The 19,822-nt window shown below is 43.3% G+C and overlaps 3 protein-coding genes across 4 annotated transcripts; 2 read left to right on the forward strand and 1 right to left on the reverse strand.

The window, feature by feature from the left end:
* The first annotated feature begins 853 nt into the window (after window positions 1–853).
* LOC119556154 (acidic phospholipase A2 PA4) lies at window positions 854–10,153 on the forward strand. Of its 2 annotated transcripts, XM_037868056.1 has the most exons (4): window positions 880–1,172; window positions 6,847–7,021; window positions 7,794–8,246; window positions 9,793–10,153. In XM_037868056.1, the coding sequence occupies exons 2-4, from the start codon at window positions 6,855–6,857 to the stop codon at window positions 9,890–9,892; spliced, it is 720 nt and encodes a 239-aa protein (XP_037723984.1). In that variant the 5' UTR covers window positions 880–1,172; window positions 6,847–6,854; the 3' UTR covers window positions 9,893–10,153. The 2 variants fall into 2 exon arrangements, with proteins under 2 accessions (XP_037723983.1, XP_037723984.1); XM_037868055.1 differs by lacking the exon at window positions 9,793–10,153 and having other exon boundaries at window positions 854–1,172; window positions 7,794–9,782.
* Window positions 10,154–10,354: 201 nt separating this feature from the next.
* On the reverse strand, window positions 10,355–19,665 carry LOC119556153 (nuclear cap-binding protein subunit 1). Its single transcript, XM_037868054.1, has 7 exons — window positions 19,341–19,665; window positions 17,940–19,278; window positions 17,778–17,881; window positions 11,352–11,840; window positions 11,163–11,287; window positions 10,891–11,079; window positions 10,355–10,828 (listed from the first exon to the last, which is right to left on the reverse strand). Exons 1-7 carry the CDS (start codon window positions 19,381–19,383, stop codon window positions 10,715–10,717), a joined length of 2,403 nt encoding a protein of 800 aa, XP_037723982.1. The 5' UTR covers window positions 19,384–19,665; the 3' UTR covers window positions 10,355–10,714.
* LOC119558288 (soluble scavenger receptor cysteine-rich domain-containing protein SSC5D) lies at window positions 14,795–17,693 on the forward strand. The gene is made up of 3 exons (XM_037871672.1): window positions 14,795–14,836; window positions 15,484–15,713; window positions 15,788–17,693. Exons 1-3 carry the CDS (start codon window positions 14,795–14,797, stop codon window positions 17,691–17,693), a joined length of 2,178 nt encoding a protein of 725 aa, XP_037727600.1.
* Window positions 19,666–19,822: the final 157 nt, after the last annotated feature.

Below are 19,822 nucleotides of genomic sequence, written 5' to 3' on the forward strand. Positions count from 1 at the left end.
TGGCTTAGTGGAGTTTGAAACCGCGAAACGGGTAAGCGGCTTTGGGGCTTAGTGGAGGCGCAATCCAAAACGGGTGGAGCCCGCAAAGTGGGAAGCTTTTGTCTGCCACCTGTCTGCTGAGAGCTTTTCTTACTTTTTTAAAAATCTTTTTGCACTTTTTCATCTTCGATTATGTGGGCGTGGCCAGAGGCGTAGGCAGCAGCATATAAATGTAGGGGGTGCCACAAAATCTCAATTTAGATCACCAAAAGTGTGCAAGAATATATTTTTAACTCGGAGTTACAACAAATTTACTAAGACGACTCTAATTTATTTACTGCATACTTTTAGACACCTAAAAAGGGGTTTCAAAAACCTAGTGATTTGTATATTTAAAAGCAATTCAGATTTTCTACAGAAAAACTACCTTTTATTTGTATGAAATAATTTATTTTTCTAAAAACAAACTTCTACAATAATGAAATCCATGATTGCTTATTACAGAAAGAAAATTGGTTAACTTTTAAAAAAATCTTTTTCGAACTCCCTTAACAATCGAAATGCTGTAAAAATATATTTTGTGGTATTATTCATGGCTAAAATCATCTTAAATATTTTAAATGGTTTTTTAAGTCACCAGAAACGTTATTTATTTTCCCAAAAAGGTTAAAAATATAAAAATAAATATGTAAGCATTTAAAAGATATGTTTTTCTGACTTAATTGTGTCTATTGAATAATTATTCTTGTATAATCTTTTTTCGTATGGCCAAAACCCCCTTGGCCACGCCTCTGGTCGGCCTGCAGCTTCCGCTGGCGACGACGACGGCGATTTTGTTGTAGTTGTAACTCGGTTTCTGTTTCTTGGCCTGGCTCTCTGCTTTTTCAATTTGTTGGTGTTTTTGTTCATGATTTTTTCTTGTCTTTTTTGGTTTTTGGCCAAGTCCAAGTTTAACAGCGCTCGACGCGCCAGAATCAAGTTCAGTTGCGCCGCAAACGCGTCGCGGAAATGTTTCGCTGCTGCTGCTGCAAACCGTCCCAAAGAAATCGAAATCTAAATTGAAATTGAAATTGAAAACCATTAAACGAACGCGCCGCCGTCCCGCATCCTTGTCAAACAAAAAAAAAAACCGATACAGCGAAACGGGAATCTAACCCGTTAAATATTTCACTTTTTTCCCCAACCGTTCTCAGGTAAAAATTGAGCCTGCGTTTTTTTTTTTTTAATGTTTTTAATGTGAAGTGCGTACAGCTGTCCTTGCCGTTTTGTTGTGGTTTTTCCTCCTGCTGCCTTTTGAAGGTCACTCACGCACGAAGGACGCGCCCAGGGGGTGGTGGCCGAAATGGGGGGCGGATTGGCCGAGTGGGCCAAATGTCAAAAGGTGAAGGCAGCCGCCAGGCGGCCTTGGGATTAAAGCGCAGCTTTCCCTGCCAACTGACAAGTGAAAGTGAGAGGAATCGAAAAAATAAGAACAGAATAAAGTTCATTTTCAAGGGACCGGTGATCCAAGTTCTTGAAAATTCAAGCACGTTTTTACTTAAAATTAAGCATATATGTATGGTGTCTAATATATGTGTTTATTCAGCAAGGATTTTTATTAAGTATATACGTAAAAAGTATATAAAATGGCGCTTCTTATACTAAAAATTGTACCTTTAAATGGGTGTTTCCTTGAAAAACTAAGCATCAATATAAAATAATACAATCCTTTGAACCAAGACTTACCTATTTGGATTCTAACTTCACATGACAAAATTTAGATAAAGGAAAAAAATGTTAACTATTCAATTTAAAAAAAAAATCGAATTACTAAAAAACAGAAAAATAAAAGAATTTTTTTTATGAGGTAACTTTTTAAAAAAGCACTAAAATCATTTGTCAAATTGTAAATTTATTGTGCACACTTCACAGGAGAGTGTAAATTTGTAGAGCCTATAAGAATTTAGAAACCATATATTATTAAAAAAAAGTAGCATCGAGTTATCCGATGGATCGCTTAGATATGACATTTAAGCTAACCCTTGAAAGTGGTGATGGTGGTGAACCACCTTTTGAAAACCCCACCCAGTGTCCCCAAAAAAGACTGCTCTTCAGCAGAACCTCTTGGCATTTGGCCAGCATTTGCATGTCAAACACTTCTCATCTCGAGTCGACTGATTTGTGGACACATCTAACTGGCAACTTGGTTAAATATTTGAGTGGTTGATAAGCAAGATCTACCCATCAGTTTTTGGCACATCCAATCCGCGATGGCATTACCTCGACAAGCCGAGAAATTTACTTAGCGATTAGCACACGTGGATGTACATATTATCGGGAAGGTCAATGGTTTCTAATTTTTCATGTTTCGGTACAATATTCTCGACTGTTTTCGCCAATTGCGAAAGTCAATACAATATGTTCTTGACTAACTTCCGATCGGTTTTTGCCGAGCCTAAATATCTTTTTGAGCTGTGAGAGTCGCTTCCTCTATTTCGGGCAATTAACGCCTTCGACTTTGCTTTCGGCTTTGCCTTTTAGTTTCGGTTTTAGTCTGAATCTGAGGTTCCAATGGCCCGGCGTACTATGACCATCTTTTGTCTATAGACCTTGAGCGGGGGAGGGGGGCGTTCAATGACCGCCACTGTCCAGTTAGCTCTATGCATATTTATCCGCCTTTCGATCGAGATCCAAGCCAAGACAATGACCAGCCTCTGTTTGGCTTTTGATTGGCCCTAATTCGATCGTCTCCAGATGTCACCACTTTATGATAACTTTCCAAAATACGATGCTTCTAATAAATAAGATATTGCCCCTAATTTGATCTTCTCTTTTTGATTTTAGGAGGTGTTAAATATGATTATATGCCCTATTATAATATGGGTAATATATAATGGTGTTAATAATATAACACAACTTTACGATACCAATTTCGATGAGGTTTTTAATAAATCAATAAAAGATCGTAATAAATCCATTGTTATATCATAGGTTTTAGATTGTCTTGAGATGGTAATAGATTATATCGACCATTGATATTATTGAATTATAATACTACAACTGGAATAAGCACGAGAGATAATTATAAAGACAACTATGGATTAAAAGCTTTAACATTATATGGGAAAAATGATAGCACTATGGTAACTTATGGGAATGACGATTAAATAGGACCCCCACATACCAATTAAATCTGAAAAATGACAGCTGTCCCTTATCGATTGCCATATAGAATAGTGGGCTTAATGTGTGTATTCTGTACTTAAACTTGACCCCATTTTGGCCAGAGGACAAGGACGGCGATTCCTTTATGAACGGGGCACGTCGGAAGGTAAAGGTCTGCTCTGCGGCAATTACGGCGATTATCAGCCAAAAGATACACGGCTGTGACAGTCCGGCAATTACCACGTTTCGGCTGGAGAACTGGGGCCCCCAAAGACCCCGCGCCGACGGGGGGATTACAACTTGTTATTGTGGCTTTTAAGAACCAGCGTTTTCATCTGCAGCGTGACATTCAAAATGCAAACGAACACCTCACAGCAAAACCAGTTTCGGATGCGTCCAAGTGAAGGGCTTCACCACACGAAAAAAAAAAAAGAAAAAATATTAAATATAAAACAACGGCTATCCAAAAACAGGAGATCGTTGATTGATGATCTGATCTGTGGATCCAAGACACGCCTGTTGACGCTTAAGATTTTTAGTATATTTACCAGACATATCAGAGTTCAGGCTTTGACCAAGGTACAGAAACATTCCCCGGGGTTTAATGGCCCCCAAGCACTACAGTGAAACCTCCAACACTCGGGTCACACAATTTGCCAAATATAACTCCAGTTATATAGCCTTTGAATTACATGCACTTATGTCGTAAAAAAAGGGGTTTTTATACGTTTGCGATCATAAAAGGCGATTCGGGCTCTATGTTTTGGTCTGCACGTTTTAGTATACCCCAGTAATTACCCTAAATTTAAGTTTTCGAATTAGTTTTTCTGATGTTGATTGAATTTTTTCAAGGTACTTTCTTATAAACATAGTAGGATAAAAATATTATAAGGTTTTGGGAGGAAGAATGCTTTCTTAGAGATAAAAAAGTTATAGGTACAAAAAATATATAAAAATAATACTTGAGATCGTATGGATTTTTAATGTCTTGACCGCACTTATGGGTGGTTTTAGCTTCGAAGTGATAGAAGTTTGACTGTAATCTTTGACGATTTGATCCGATGCTGATCTCTTTCTGCTGAGTGACAGCTAAAAGCCGTAGTTATAGTGTCGGGAGGCGAACACAAAAGATCTATAAACGGTTTAAGTATCTGTTTATTTTTTTTCCGAATTTTCTTGCGAGCTGGGTCATTGTACTTGAGGTCTATAAACACACCGATGGAATTGGAAGTACGCGAACTCGATTCGCTTTTGATTTTAAATTTGTTGTTTTCGTTTTCTTTTGCACTGGCTCGGTTGGAAAGATCGAAAGACTGGCTTATTATGCCATGAAATTAAAAAGCAAAAGCATTGACATTGAAAATTATGCGAACAACAGAGGTCCAATATAACCAATATTTCAGACAGGAAAAAGAAGAAGATGCCTTACTATTATGTGTTTACACAGAGTTACTTGCGTTCACCGATAGAATGGAATGGTGTGGTAATTGATTACCAATTGTTGTCACTTGTCGGTGCGAATTATTAATGCGAATTGCGATTGATGGAGTCCGTAAATAACCATAAATGATAAATGCCATCGAAAAACAATTGATCTGCGGGCGAAACAATTCGCGATTGGAGTGACAGCCAAGTTCAACCGATGACAAGGGGGCAAGGCTCCGCCTCTGACTTTTTCCATGGGCGTGGTCTGATTATTTGCGGGGGGTATAATGTCTCAATAACATGTCAGGCTTAATAGTCTCTCTGTCTTGCGGACACATGTTTCTACCGAGAATCGATTTATTGCCGTTCAAACATCTCAAGATTAACCTTTATAATCCCAAACAATCATATTTCATTGTTTCTAGTTCCAAGAATTACTATCAATGTTGTATATTTTTAAAATTAATAAACAATAATAATAATAATATAAAGAATGTATAATTTTTATAGTTATATATTCTTGATATTATTATTAAATTTAATGAATTTAATGAACTTTAAAGATTTAAGTTTACTCTTCAAATTATCCTTTATTTTGGTTTTAGATTAAGTGGTTTTTAATAGACTTTGTCATAGGTTTTCTACGTTGGTGACATACACATAATATCAGAAAATAGATTTTTAATACAATTTTTATTTTTAATTAGGGTAACAGTAAGTACTTAAAATCTAAATACTTTTTATAGTATTTAAGGAGTTATGGCGTACAAATTCTTTGAAACTACACCCATGGTCCAAAGTTCTCACGCTTCTTACCAGCTGCACTGCGAGTGACAGGGATGCAAGCTGTCTCCCCTCCCACTCTTCCTCCCACGCACAGTGGGAACAATTGAACAATTGTGCAAACAACATAAATAATACTTATAGTAAGCGGTCGCAAGGTGTCATCATTAATTATTCTCCCGCTTTACAAGCTGAGTGGAACGTGATGGGTAAAATTGTTCCTTGGCCTGGCATTAAAAAAAGTAACCAAATAATAACGTTAAGTAAACGCCAAGCAGACAGAAGAGCGAAGAATCAAGTTGGCGTCATAAATTGTCTTTATTTTTTATCTTTTGTCTCATTTTTTTTTCTATTTTAACTAATTAACAGAGTCGGCCGGCCGGCCGGTGACCTTCACCTTTTGCGAGTTGGCCAAAAGCAAAGGTGGAAGGCAAAGAAGAGAAGCCAAAGAATTGGTAACAAGATGACGCCTCCACCTTCAACTGACCCACTAAAAAAAATAAAGCGGCGCCGCTCTTCCTGACTGTTTATTCGAATTTTTTTTACCATTCGAAAACTTTTTTTTTTATTTTGTTCGAAGAGAGGGTCTTGGGGTAGGTCACTATCGCGGGGTCTCCAACTCCCCAACTTAATACCGTTCGTTCGTAAGCCATTGCCTTTTATTTTGCAAATTGTTTTGCCCGTCTTTTTTTATCTTTGTCCACGATCATTTGTTTTGCGCTGCCTTTTGTTTTGATCGTTGGGTTTACAGTGGTACGGATGGGGAAAAAGAAAGGAAGTTAATGGTTCCAAAATCAATTGGTTGGAACCTAACCATCAGAAGTATAGTTGGCTTGAAGGTACTTAAAACTATTAGTACAAATATTTGTGGAATATCTTTAAATTCATCTTTTCAAGTATTATACATTTCCAATATTTTAGAATTTTTGAGATCCAAAAAGTTACTTGCAAAGAATAAATAAACTAAATAGAACTGCCATTAAGAGGTTAACTTGCTTTTCAATTCTCCACATTATATATCTCACATAACCTAGTGTTCAACAGTAGTTTACTGTATCTGTAGCACAACAAGACGGCATAAAAATGGTAATTTGATAATATTAAACCAGTGATTATCATAACAAAATGTCTAGCTTTGTTATTCATACATGTAGATGATATTGATATAGTTTTGAAATGATATATGCTTAATGCTTTATATGATCTTCAATGTGACACCAGACCACTGTGCACAGTTATGGATATTTGATTCTGTTTGTGGCCAGAGGTCATCTACGCGGTCCATAGAAATGCAAAAAGCGAGTTGCGGGCGATCGGATCGGCACTCAGCTGTTAATGATGGCCCACATATCATACCACACATACCCTCATGCCATATCGCCTCATTATCGCGCCGTCAGTTCGGCCAAGCAGATCTCGCACCGGATCGGCCACGCCCCTTCCTTCTCCCAAAAGCCAAGTGATAAATGTGTGTCTGAAATCCGAACCGAATCTTCTTGTCTATTCCGAACCCAGTTGGCGCCATGAGGGAACCGCTGCCCGTGGCGGTGGTGATGGTGGTGCTGCTCCTTTGGCTCGGTGCGGCGGTGCCACCCACTTCTGGATCGGCGGTCCTCATCTCCGACATGACCATGAGCGTTATGGTGGAGCTATCCTCCCGTCATCCCTTCTGCAAGATGCACACAGATCGGTGAGTCTTTCTATGAAATCAAAGATGTTTTACAAAAATGTTACTTATAGATAGTATTATAAATGAAATATCATTTCCTTACATAACTGAGATCATCTTAAAAAAGTTTTGAATATTAGGGAGCTGTTGAGAAAGAGATACGTACATCTAAATATTTTGATATCTAAAAATAATAATAATATTTGGAACCAGTAACTTATACATGGATAATACACTGAAGAACTTGTTACAAGGTTCTTAAAACTCTTTATAATCCAAAAAAGGTTAGGTATTATTTAAAATATTGGTATTTGGTTAAAAGTTATTGAATCAGAGATGATATGAAGTGGAAAACAAAATATTATCACAACGTTATAAAATATTTCTGTAGCTGATAGAACTAATATCACTTTCCTGTGTCTATGTCTTTCCTATGAGTATTATAAACTAAATAACAATTCTTCACATAACGGATATAATCTTGAAAAAGTTTCAAATATTAAAGAGCTCTTGAGAAGAAATGGATCTAGGAACAAGTAAATACATCTATGTATTTTGATATCACTTAAAAGTAATATTTGGAACCAGTAACTTATACAAGATCTTGTTAATAGGTTCTTAAAATGCTCTATTGTCCAAAAAAAGGTTAGGTATTATTTGAAATATTTGTATTTGGTTATAAGTTATTGAATCAGAGATGATATAAAGTGAAAAACAAAATATTATCACAATGTTATAAAATATCTTTGTAGCTGAAAGAACTAATATCACTTTCCTATGTCTCCCCCACCAGCGGCGATATCCAGCGGATGTTGCTGCAATCGGATCCGCGTCGCATCCGCCAAGTGCCGCGGGAATCGGTGATGGAGCTGGAGGAGGTGTGTCGCCGGCAGGGATCCTACGGTCATGAGTTCCGCGGCGGCCTGGGCTTCATCTATCCCGGCACCAAGTGGTGTGGTCCTGGCACGGCGGCCACCAGTTACGATGATCTCGGGGCCCATTCTCGCGAGGATCGCTGCTGTCGCGAGCACGACATGTGCCCGGATGTCCTCAATGTGGGCGAGTGCCGGCGTGGATTGTGCAATCGCGGCACCTTCACGAGGAGCCATTGCGATTGCGATGCCCGGTTCCGGCGATGTTTGCAGGCGGCGAACACGGAGACGGCCAACACGCTGGGCGCCATATTCTACAATGTGGTGCAGGTGACATGCTTCCAGGAGCGGAGTCCCTGCTCGGCACACCAGAGGTTCGAGGACTTCTACTACCGCACCGATCACTGTCCGGCGGAATTCCGGCAGGCGGATCTCTACGTGCCGCCGCACGGGGACAATCTGATAGCCAAGATCCTGGCCCATCCGCAGGGTCGGGCCCTGGCCGCTCCAGCCTCAGCCACTTGGTCGAGTCCCGCCAAGACGACGGCCCGCCGTTGGGGCGTTAAGTTGGCCAGCGTCGGCCTGGCTGCGGTCAACATCCTGCGGGAGGTGGTGCAGCGACCCCGTCTCCTGTGGGACAGCCTGCAGGCGCCCGTGAACAGGGAGCTCCCACCTTCCAGATACCAGGATCGGGGCTATCACTACGAGCGGCCCGGGCCTTCGTCCCACGGATATGGTGGTCACTACAGTGGTCGCGGCTACGGGGGCTTCGATTCCCCTTGGAGCTAGTGGCAAAAGAGTTACGAATGCCCCCCCGAAGACTGTTCCCCGCGTGGGTGGGTCGATTCCGGTGGTGTCCAAAAATACTTAACGGTCGGAGAGTAGCCCAAAGAAAATTTTAAGTTATATGATTCTGGGAACTAGAGGTTAAAGTGGAACAAAAAATTTAATTTCAGGGTTTATAGGGTTTATAGGGTATTTCATATAAGGTTTAAAGTAAAATGTGGGCTTAAAAGAAAGTTTAAAATGAATCAATGGTTGTTAACTCAGGGTTACATTGCCTTACATCAAGTTAATAGGGTTAATAGGATCAAAAATAACAAAGGTTTATATCAAGTTAAAATTAAAATAGGTTTTTATGTAGGGTTTTAAAAATCAGATAATTTTTCATAAGAACATCTTTACCAAAGAAAAACGCAGTAGAACTATGTATATTACATTAACAACATATCGCCACTTTTTACCAGATGCTCTTAAGACAAAAAACGTGATTTTCAAACTAATGACCCAGAAGTTTTCGTTTTATCCCGCTTTATATTCTGTTAAAGTTTCTTTATTAAAGGTGTTTATTATTCTGGAAAAGTTTCATTATCATGGTCTTACCATCTTCGTGTGAAACGAGAATACTTGTATTGTTCTCATACAATACGAATTTAAATTAAATGCTATAAATGGGTTTTTCGCAAGATTCCCTTTGTGAGTAATTGAGTGATATAGGTTTTTAAGAGGGCCACAATTTATATTAAACCAGGGGTTAAAATTAATATCATATCAGAATTTTTTTTTACTATAACTTATAAGATTGGAAATATGTAAGCTGAACATTTTATAAAAATTTAATTCAGAAAATATAGCCCATAGCATTTCGAATATTTCTAGGATACTCTCCACCCGGCAAATAATTTTATAGACCAAAAAACCGACTCACCCCACTGTTCCCGTTTAGTATTAGTAGTCATAAGTTGCAGTTTCGGCTCCATTAGGGAGCCCTAGTCCTAGCCACGTAGCTGCATGTGTGATTGCCATTAATGTTCTGCATGTCCCGTGTTCACTAGTTCACCAGCTCACCCATAGCAATGCTGTACAATAAACGATTCACAAGAAACATTCGTTCCCTTTCCGGTTGTTCGATTCGATCAGAGCCGGATATAATCAAACGGAACAGGAGGCCATCTGCGCCCAGTGGCAGTACCAGCCATCGGAGAAGTACGTGCCCAGCCAGCCGAGGACCTCCTCTTAAGGAGAGACGTTGACGACCTGGACCAGCTCATGGACTCATGGAAACGGTTACAAATCTACAAGGCATTAGCTTATCCCATAGCTATAGCCATAGTTATTCTCGATTGCAATTCTTAAACCTGAACGAAAGCCGGATATCAATTACAGCCGCACGAAACTAGATGGGGAAAATATAAATATATATTTTCATATATTGAACGCATACAAAACAGATGATCTATATATATATATACACACGAAACGTACATATAAATAAATATATTTACCAAGATCAGAGCAATGGATGGTTTTTTCTTGCGCCCAAAAGTATTAAATTGTGGCTGCTTCCAGTGGCTTGGGTTTGCATTGCATAGTTTTTGGGATCGTTGTCATAGAGAAGATAGCCGAAACATCTTCAATGCTTTATTTTCTATATTTCAATAGTCAAACAAAAGCCCCCACCCATTGAATCTCTCAGTTATAATTGTACTTTGATGTCCTTCTTGATCTTTACCATGGTAAAGATCTTCCCTATTCGACTTTATTTGTTTTATCTCTTCTCTTTCTTGTTGTTAACTTGTATCGTCGTTTGCAAATGATAAAAAAAAGTATCTTTAATACAAAGTATTTCTGTGTATGGGGATGTGGATAAGCCAAAATCATAATCTTAAAGCAATCTGACCTGAATAGTTCGTCTTATCAAGGCGAACTTTACAAACTCAAATTCTCAAATTCATACATATATTTTTAAAGGGTTACAAAAAACTCAACTCAAAGGCGTTTGGAAAAACGATTGGGTGGGGAAATGGGGCTTAGGTGGTCAGCTTTTCCAGCTGCTCCTCCTTTAGGCACGCAGGGCCACAAACTGTTGGAACACCTCCAATATGTGTGTGTCCAGGTCGGATGTGAAAAGCAGCGTTTCCAGTGTGCTGCTGTACTTCTGAACTTGTTCATGGTGCTGCAGGAGAAATGCCAGGGGTTACCATATAGGTTATACACTCTACAAAAAAGGTAAGTTACCATGAGGAAGACCTGTTGCAGTCGCCCAATGGTCCAGCGGTACCAATCCGTATCCGGATCACGGCCGTCCGTATCGGAGCGCAGAAGATGCTCGGAGAGGATCATGATGAATCGCTGGAAGACGATGAGGAACAAACGCTTCTGGTTCACATTCGCCGCCTCCAATTTCTCCTCCATGCGCTCGACCACCTGAATAAGATAAAGAAATTCCATAAGGATAGTAAAACATGGTATAGATATGTTTATGTTTAATAGGGAAACTCTGATCTCACCTCCTCGGAGGGCTTGTCAGCATGTGTGATGGGCTTCTTCCTCTTGTGTGAAGCATCATCCTCCGAATCGCTGGACGAAGAGTCCGCCTTCGCAAGCTTGTCCTTGGCCTCGCTCAATTCGGAATCTAGGTAAGCAACAATTCAGCCATTAAATCAAATATCCTGGCAAGCAGACACTCCAATACTCACTCAGCTTGATCACATGCTTGTTCATCTTTTTGATCGTCAGGTGGAGAATCTCCCAGAGATACATCTTGGTGAACTCGCCGGTCATCTCCTTGGAGAATATCCACGTGGCCACCGCCGAGCAGTCGACGATCTGCAGCTTGAGCAGCTTGTCGATCAGCACAACCATCATCTGCTGGTGCGAGGACCACAGCTCATAGATGTTGTGCAGGATGCAGATCTGTGCCTCCTCCGTTTCGGCCAGGGCGCGGAATACCGAATGGAACTTGGAAATGGCCGCAAAGCTGTGCGAGAACGACTTCGAGCCCAAATTCAGCAGCGTCTGGACGAATACATCGATTTTCAGGGCATTAAAGCTGCCATCGGACATCTCCTCGCCGCTGTAGCCGCTGCTCGGGATGTCCTTCAGGATGTTGACCACCTCCTCGGGCGAGCACTTCTGCCTGATGGCCACCACCAGTTGATGGGCCACCGTGGTACCCGGCAGACTTGCTGTGTTCGGGGAAGAAAAGCGTAGAGATTCAGTGAGGAAATGATTCAGATAATTTGTTTACATGGTGGTGCCTTTGATTTTTGGCGGGGTATATTGGTTTCAAGATCAGGTGAGATGGTATTGCTGTCTCTTTCTTATTCAGTTATAAGAAAATTTCAGTTTTTTGAAGGGAATTAAGGTTTTTAGGTGCGTATTTATTAGTTTTTCACGCAAGATGAAGAACATCGATTGGAATCTTTTACTTTTTATAAGAAACTATATATTTAATCCATTACATGTACTTATATTTGAGTTTGGAAATGACATAGGTGTATGGATTTCTTTTTTTTTATTTAGATATCTTTTTCCTTGGTATATAACTATAACTAGTATTTCCCTTAGTTGCTGATTTTACTAGGGACCTGTTCGATATATTTCCTGCTCTAATGAAGCACCTGCTCGTCGATAGGCTCTTCCCACCAAGTGCTATTGCCGTTGTCCCTAGTTAGGTGACACTTTCGTTGCAATTCGCATTTCATTGCTTGGTTATGTGGTTCGTGGCGTGGAACCAAGCGGCACCACTCCACATCCACATCGAAATCCAAATAGACAACACCACCGACCAAAGCCACCCGAGAGGTGAGCTCTGCGTGGTGCGTTACTAATGACTACTGTGCTCCAGCCCAGGCAAACCACCTCACCTGCCCCCGAATTTCCCCGCCGCTCCCCCGATTACATGCAGTTTATTGGCACTTACGTCAATTATGTCAAAGTGGAGATCGGTTCGGCAGGGTTTTCTTTTGGGGGGACGGGGGAGGGAGCTAAGCTAATTATGCGGCCATTTGGCAAGCCAATGTATTGGCAAATACGCAATTCATTTGCCCAATTCATTAATAGGTGGGAATCAGGCTAGGAATAGCAAAAATTAACAAGGTATTCCTTTGGGCATGTTTTACTTTTAGTTCGGAAATTCTTTATAACATACCTTGAATTCGGGGTGAATTTACTTAATAGAATACTGGCTAAGGAGATGGTCTACGAAAAAGGAAACCATCTTTATGTATCATATGATTTTGAAATCATTATCCTTACTAACTCTTGAGATAAAGAATGTTTTACTTTTAGTTCGGAAATTCTTTATAACATACCTTGAATTCGGGGTGAATTTACTTATTAGAATACTGACTAACGAGCTGGCTTACAAAAAAGGAAACCATCTTTTTGTATCATATGATTTTGAAATGATTATCCTTACTAACTCTTGAGATAAAGAAATTTCGGAGTGAGTTTCGGTTTCCAAAATTCTTGTTAGTTTGGAAATCCTATAAAATATGTCTTTAATTTGGGGTAAGCTTATTATTAACTGAATATTAGACCACCATTTTCTATCATATCATTCTTGAAACTTTACTTCACTAACTCTTAAAATAAATTCAATTCGGAGTCCCAAATTCTTGATGATTCTTTTTAAGCACTCTTCAAAACCTTCCAGCTTTAACCTTTAGTGCAAAACCCTAAGAGTTCCAACGATCTCTAGACAATGTCAATGGTTTGGGAGTTTGCATGTGTCAAGATCATGCGATGGTTTTTGTTTAGCAGCCAGTCAAAAAATTCGCACATATTCGGGGCTCACAATAATAACAGCATATATGTGCGGTACTTTCCCCCCAAAACACACACCGACTATCCATTCCATCGCCTCCAAATAGCTTTACTTAAAAGCCAGAATTAAAGATCTTTTCACGGGAATCTGATTTTCAGCTCAAATTGAGCGTATCCAAAGAGGGAAGTACATTATACTTTCGTTCATCCAAGTGCTCCAGTGTAGTTCAATGGTGACGGGCGGCTTTATCTTATCTACCAGGTCATCTCGAGTTCGGAACAGGAAAGACAGAGAACCCCAGCAAGGTGAAATCGCCATATGGAACCGCCAGAAGAGAATGCCTAAAGCGAGGGATTTCAATGAGGAGGGGCATCTTCGAAAGGGAAACTCCAGCCAAGCGAACCACAACTCATATCTCAATGGAAATCTAAGGCAAAGTTTTGGGCTTAAATGGAGGCTATAGCCAAAATGAAATCAAACTTAAGAAGCACAGAAATATCCATGGTATTATATGTGGAATAAGTAATACCCTCATATGGTTTAAGGTTCTTTTAGTTAAGTTATTATATTAAATGAGCATGCTTAAATATCATGGTGGATAGACCATATTGTATCTTAACAAAAGATTACTGTTTTAGGTATTACAAAGTTTATAAGAACTTTAAAAAATTCCTATCGTGTATTAAAGATTTTTTATGTTGAGTACTTGTTTAATGGCTTTTAGCATGGGTATTTGAGAGGTATTGTGAGCATTTGAAAAATGACCAACTTCCCAGTGGTTTTTAAAGACCGCCATTGTTTGGGAGGGTATCCAGCCGTGCTCCACATTGGATTTCAGTGGGTTAGATGGGTGTTTCGTGGGGGTGGGTGGGGGTGCTGGGGGTCCGCCCTCCAACCGAGAGTGTTGCATAAATGCCTCCGATTCCGACGACTCCAGCTGCGACTCCAACTTCTCGGGGCGCCATGGACTCCATAAGCACATACTACATATATGCAAAAAGCCCAAAAGCCAAAGAAGCAAACGAAAAACACACACATGTCGGCTGCAGATTGCGCAAAAAGCCTCCGCCGCCGGCGACGCATCGCTTGGCTGCCCCAACGAAAGCAGCTTAGAGTTCGAGTGGATGGATGGAGTCGGCTGATGGCCACAGAAGCTACCGAAGCTACCGAAGCTACAGAAGCCGCAGCTCCAGACGTCATCGTGGATTATTAGCGAGCGCAACTGGCGGACGCGTTTCAGTCGCTTTTTCAAGCGCGCGCAGCTCAAACGCATCTCAGAAAATCGCTGCCGCATTCGTTAACTTATTTTCTGTGACTTCTGTTTTTGTTGTGTGTTGATATTTATTTTTTGATGTGCTATTAGCCCAGACAATGAGGAATCTTTGCTGGCTACTTGCTCTTCCCATGGCAATCGTAAGTTGAGGGAAGGCATGGAGAAGTGACTGAGAAACAGGATTATTTAATTTGTTTAACAATCATAATACAAATTTTGGTTCAACAAAAAAAGTGTTAGTCTGTGTGATATTAAAATTTGCTCAAGTGATCTTGTTTTTGTAAATTAAAGTCTCAGGATTTAAGCAGAATAAAACCTTAAATACTTTTCGGATAAAATTTCAAAAGGTCCTTTTCTAATTTTTTGAATTTCTATATTTTGAGATCCTGATTACGAACTAATCGGGGTTTCATGTTTTTTTTTTTGGAAGAAATCGGTATTTTTACCAACTTTGACCTTATTTTTGGGTCAGTTATCAGAGCCCCAAAAACCATGGATCCTAAAAATTAAGTAGGGGCTTTTCAGAGGAACAGCTATGCTTTCTTTTAAAAGATAACTTTCATTTTCTAATATAACATATGAACTCAAATTTTGAAGTTATACAATAATGTTTCTAAAAAAACGGATAATAAAATCAAATTTTAAGATTACACTCTCCAAAAACGAAACGCCAACAAGTCTTTAATAATAAAACTGGCTTTAAATATAATACTTTACTTTGAGGAAAAGTATAATATACTCAAAGCCCAAAGCTTTTATGTTTTTCCCTAATCTCCATCGATTTTAGCTGCCCCTGGGCTGCGCCATTGTGGGTGCTGGACGGGATCTCCTACTGACGCCCAAGCCAGGACATCAGCTGACGGGCAAGCGACTCTTCTACGAGGAGCCGACCGAGGAGAGGGCCCAGAACCAGAGGCGGATTCCCTTGGAGCGTCCCTGGGAGCGAACCCTGAAGCATGTGACGTACGTGACCCTTTTCACGGACTCGGCGGTGGGCGCAGCAGGTGGAAATCTCAGGTAAGATGGCCTGTTTGGCCCCGCACACATCCTCCTGCCCGCCTATGGTTAAACCCAAGCTGATGCTCGGGCAGTCAGCTGCATGAGTATCACGACTTCCTGCAGACTCCCTATGTGCCGGCGGATGCCCATGGTGGTGCTGCATTCGGAGGAGGAGCGCCATCCTCGCGCTTCGGTGATATCATAACCCTGGCCAAGGGCTATCTGGAGCAGCTGCCGGGACCGGGCAATGCATCCTATCGCTTCCTGGAGGGCGGCACTTGCTTCCAGCTCAAGTGTCCCACCTCAAATCCCAACCAGCGGCGAGCCTTGTGGCAGGTGCAGCGCATTCGGCATCGGGATGGGGACAAGGGTCGTCACTACCACTACGAGATGAAGTTCAGTGTGACGCCGCTGGACAACAAGGCCTGGCAGCCGCACCACCAGATGAGCTACATCCAGAAGGAGTCAGACTATCCCGGCAGTTTCGGGCGATTGACCCATGATCAGGGCTTCGCCCAGAGACGCCAGGATAGGGAGAGGTATGCTGCAGCAGCAGCAGCAGGAGCGGGAGCAGGTGCTAATGCCGAGCAATCGCAGGCCACCTTTGTCCATGGTATCTTTCAGCCAGCTCCGCCGCCCAAGCTCAACATTGGTGAGTATTTAAAGGGATCCGTGCCTCAGGGTGGTCCAAAATTAGAGCTTTTCCCGGGACTCTTTAATCTGGGACTGCGTCCCAATTACGTGGCCCCAACGACTTTCCGTCCCAACTATCCGGCTGCCTTAAAATTCGGCACTCATCCGGAATTGGAAAGATTTCCCAGCCACCATGGTGATTTGGGTAGTGCCGGTCCTTTGGGTCCTGGCGAAGTGGCCTCCACTCCGGGTGCCGTGACCCATCATTTCCATCATCATTTCTATGTGACGCCTGGTGGCGGCGATGCCCGATTGCATCCCGAGTTGGGCTACCGCTTGTCCAGCTCCTCTCCGCCTGAACAGACCACGCCAGCTAGCAATCCAGCCTCCCATTTATATCCCCATCATCATACAGTCCAGTTTCCCAACTCCAATTCGGGTTCATCGGAATCTCTGGAGGAGCAGGAGCAGGATCTGCTGCTGCGTGCCCCTCAGATTTACGGGCAGGCTTCCAAGTACCAAACAGCCAAGCTGCCACCCTTGCTAATCTATGCAGGCGGCAGTCCTGGGGATGAGGACAAGTCCTTTGTGCAAAGCGAACCGCTGGAGGAGACCGTCTATCGCTATTCCGAGCCGGATCCCCTGTATGTGCACCAAAATCCAATCGATGTACTGCAGGATAAGCAGCCCCAGGAAGAGAATATCGATAGGGGCCAGGATGCAGGGCAGGAGAGCTATCAGGAGCAAAACAGGGATCAAAAGCGAGGGGAGCAGAGGCCAGTAAGCAGCTTGGAGCAACCGGAAGTGGTCACCACTGCAGCACCCACTACCCCAGAGACCCCATCGCCCACCACCACTGAGACAACAACCACAACTGAGAGAACCACACACGTAATCCCCACAACAAGTGCAAGTAGCTTCGTGTCCACCTCCACGCACTTCAGTCCACTGCGCACCATAAGTAGATATCGGACTACACCCAAAATAACAGCTGGTCGATACACCACTACGACCACTTCCACCAGCACGGAACCGCCGCTGAGCAAGTGGGCCAAGCGGCGCAAGGAGCAGGACAGCAAGGCCAAGAGCAGTCTTCGCCACGAGGCCTTCGTCAGCACCACATCGACCAGTACTAGCACCAGCACCAGCACCAGCACCACAACCACTACTCAAACTCCGCCTCCAACTACCACTGCAGCTACTCGTGCTCCACCACCACCGGCTCCACCCAAGGAAGTGGTGGAGGTGCTCACTCAGAAATCGGTCAGCCGATCTGTGAGCATCAAGGTGGGCGAGAACGGCGAGGAAATACCCATCATTGTGGACGACGAGGAGAACGAGGTGAAGCCAGTACCAAATAAATAAGACAACCTACTCTAAGCCTAGTCGTAAGCAGACATTACCCCGAAATAAATGCAAGTAATCCGTATGGGAAGGGGCCAGACTCACCTGCCTCCTCGTTGGCGTACTTGTAATTGGGCACGGGCGTCATGGGGATCAGCTTGGCGTACGTCGTGGGCATCATCTCGGTGATGCGCTGGTGATACGAAAGGCTGTGGAAATAATATATACATAAGTAACTCGAAGCGTTTATAGAATGTCATAGCCTACCGCAGGCACTTCTGCAGCACCTCCTGGATGAACTTGGGCCGCGGGTGCTCGCCGTCGAGCAGCAGGCAGCTGTCCCACTCGTCCCAGGACCACGTGAACTTAAAGTTGCTCAGATGGTAGGAGAACCAATTGACGAACCGGTCGAAGCAGGACGTGTTCATCGAGTCGATCCGCATGAACAGAATCTCGGTGGCCTGGGCCAGGACCTGGGGCAGCGTGGCCGGCTGCAGTTTGCACAGTTCGATCAGAATGGAGCCGTAGCATATGTCCAGGTAGCGTGGTGTGGGCATGTGAAAGAGCTCGGCGAAGATCACCTCGACGATGCAGTACTCCAGCGGAATCTTATGCTTAAATGGGAAGCTGAGCAGCTGGGCGGCGCAGTCCTTGCGCTCGTGATGGTATGTCTCAATAATATGATGCAGATGCTCCTCAATCAGGAAGCGCTCTATCGAATGGGCACCCGGCAGATTGGGCCCATCGGGGCAGTCGGTGTAGTCGAACATGCGGTACACCACCCAGGGCATGGGGTACTCAAAGTTATCATGATGCGGCGGCGGCACAATCGCCGGCAGATTGTGTTGCAGTGCCTCGCAAAGTATAGAATCGAAGACCAAGTAGGGTCGTGGTATATGCTTCTCCGCCCAGTTGTCCTGCCGCAACTTGCGTATCTGGGCCCACAGGCAGTCCAAGTACTCCTCCTGCGGATGTGGCGCATCCGAGGACCACACCCGCAGCGCATTGTGATGCTTCTTCGAGCGTTTGTTCAGATAGACCTCGATCCGCAGCAATAGCGACTCCAGGGCAGACTCTTTCTTCTCGTACAGGTCACGTCCCACCCAGGGCAATGTGGACAGGACCGCAAAGACGAACCAATCGCGCCGCACCTGGGGCACTGTGTCCTCGTTGGACACATCGATCATGGTGTCCAGCAGCTGAAGCAGACTGGTGGCCGAGATGACGTGGCAGTTGACCAGATCGGCCAGGAAGCGCAGCGAATAGCGGGCAGCATCCCAGCGGCACATTTTGAGGGATTCCTTGAAGGTCTTCACCATGTGATCCACGAACTCTCCGCCAAACTTGTAGTTCTTGGCATTGAGCAGACCCACCAGCGTGGTGTAAACGGTGCACTTTTCGGGCATTCGCACGGCACAATCGGACAGGATGCGCAGGATCTTGAGGCGAAAGGTGCCCAGATCGGCCTCCAGTACGGAAACGAGTCCTTCCAGATTGGACTCCACGGAGGAGGTGCTCCGCTCGCCCACCCGCAGGATGAGCGACTCCAAACGATCCTCGATCTCCTGGTTCTCCGACACACGTCTACGCTTGTTGCGCCGGTGATCTGCAAAGGACTCCCGTTTAGAAAACGCCACTACCTCGCTGTCCATAGCGACTCCCACTTACCATAGCTCTCATCCTCCGTATCATGGGCCCGTCTGCGACTCATCTTGCCGTGAATTCGTTTTCGTTGCGAACTTCTTGAATTACCGAGGAGCGTTCCTTGGCCACCGGCACACAAAAACACGCTGGTGGGGACACCTTTTGAGCTGGACTTCTCCGGCGATCCTGGACGGGACTCGGTTGTCTGGCAATCCTTGTCGGCAGATAGAGTTCTCCACTGCGAGTGCCAATTACCGGGCCAACTTTCGAAACGCTCTTGCGACAATTTTCACCAAAAAAACGCGATGCGTCTTTTTTTTGCCAGGCCAGCGAATTGCGGGTGTATCGATAACAGCAGTGAGCGGCGGCTGCCTATCGCGGACAGGGGCGGAGGAGATTATAACTATTAGTTTATTACAGTGAATACACATAATACTTATGTTTATAGTGTATATTATTTTTCCCTTTTGCTTGAACATGAACATGACTAAAATATATCATGGAAA

This window comes from Drosophila subpulchrella, chromosome X (assembly GCF_014743375.2).
Source record: "Drosophila subpulchrella strain 33 F10 #4 breed RU33 chromosome X, RU_Dsub_v1.1 Primary Assembly, whole genome shotgun sequence".
Lineage (NCBI taxonomy): Eukaryota > Metazoa > Arthropoda > Insecta > Diptera > Drosophilidae > Drosophila > Drosophila subpulchrella.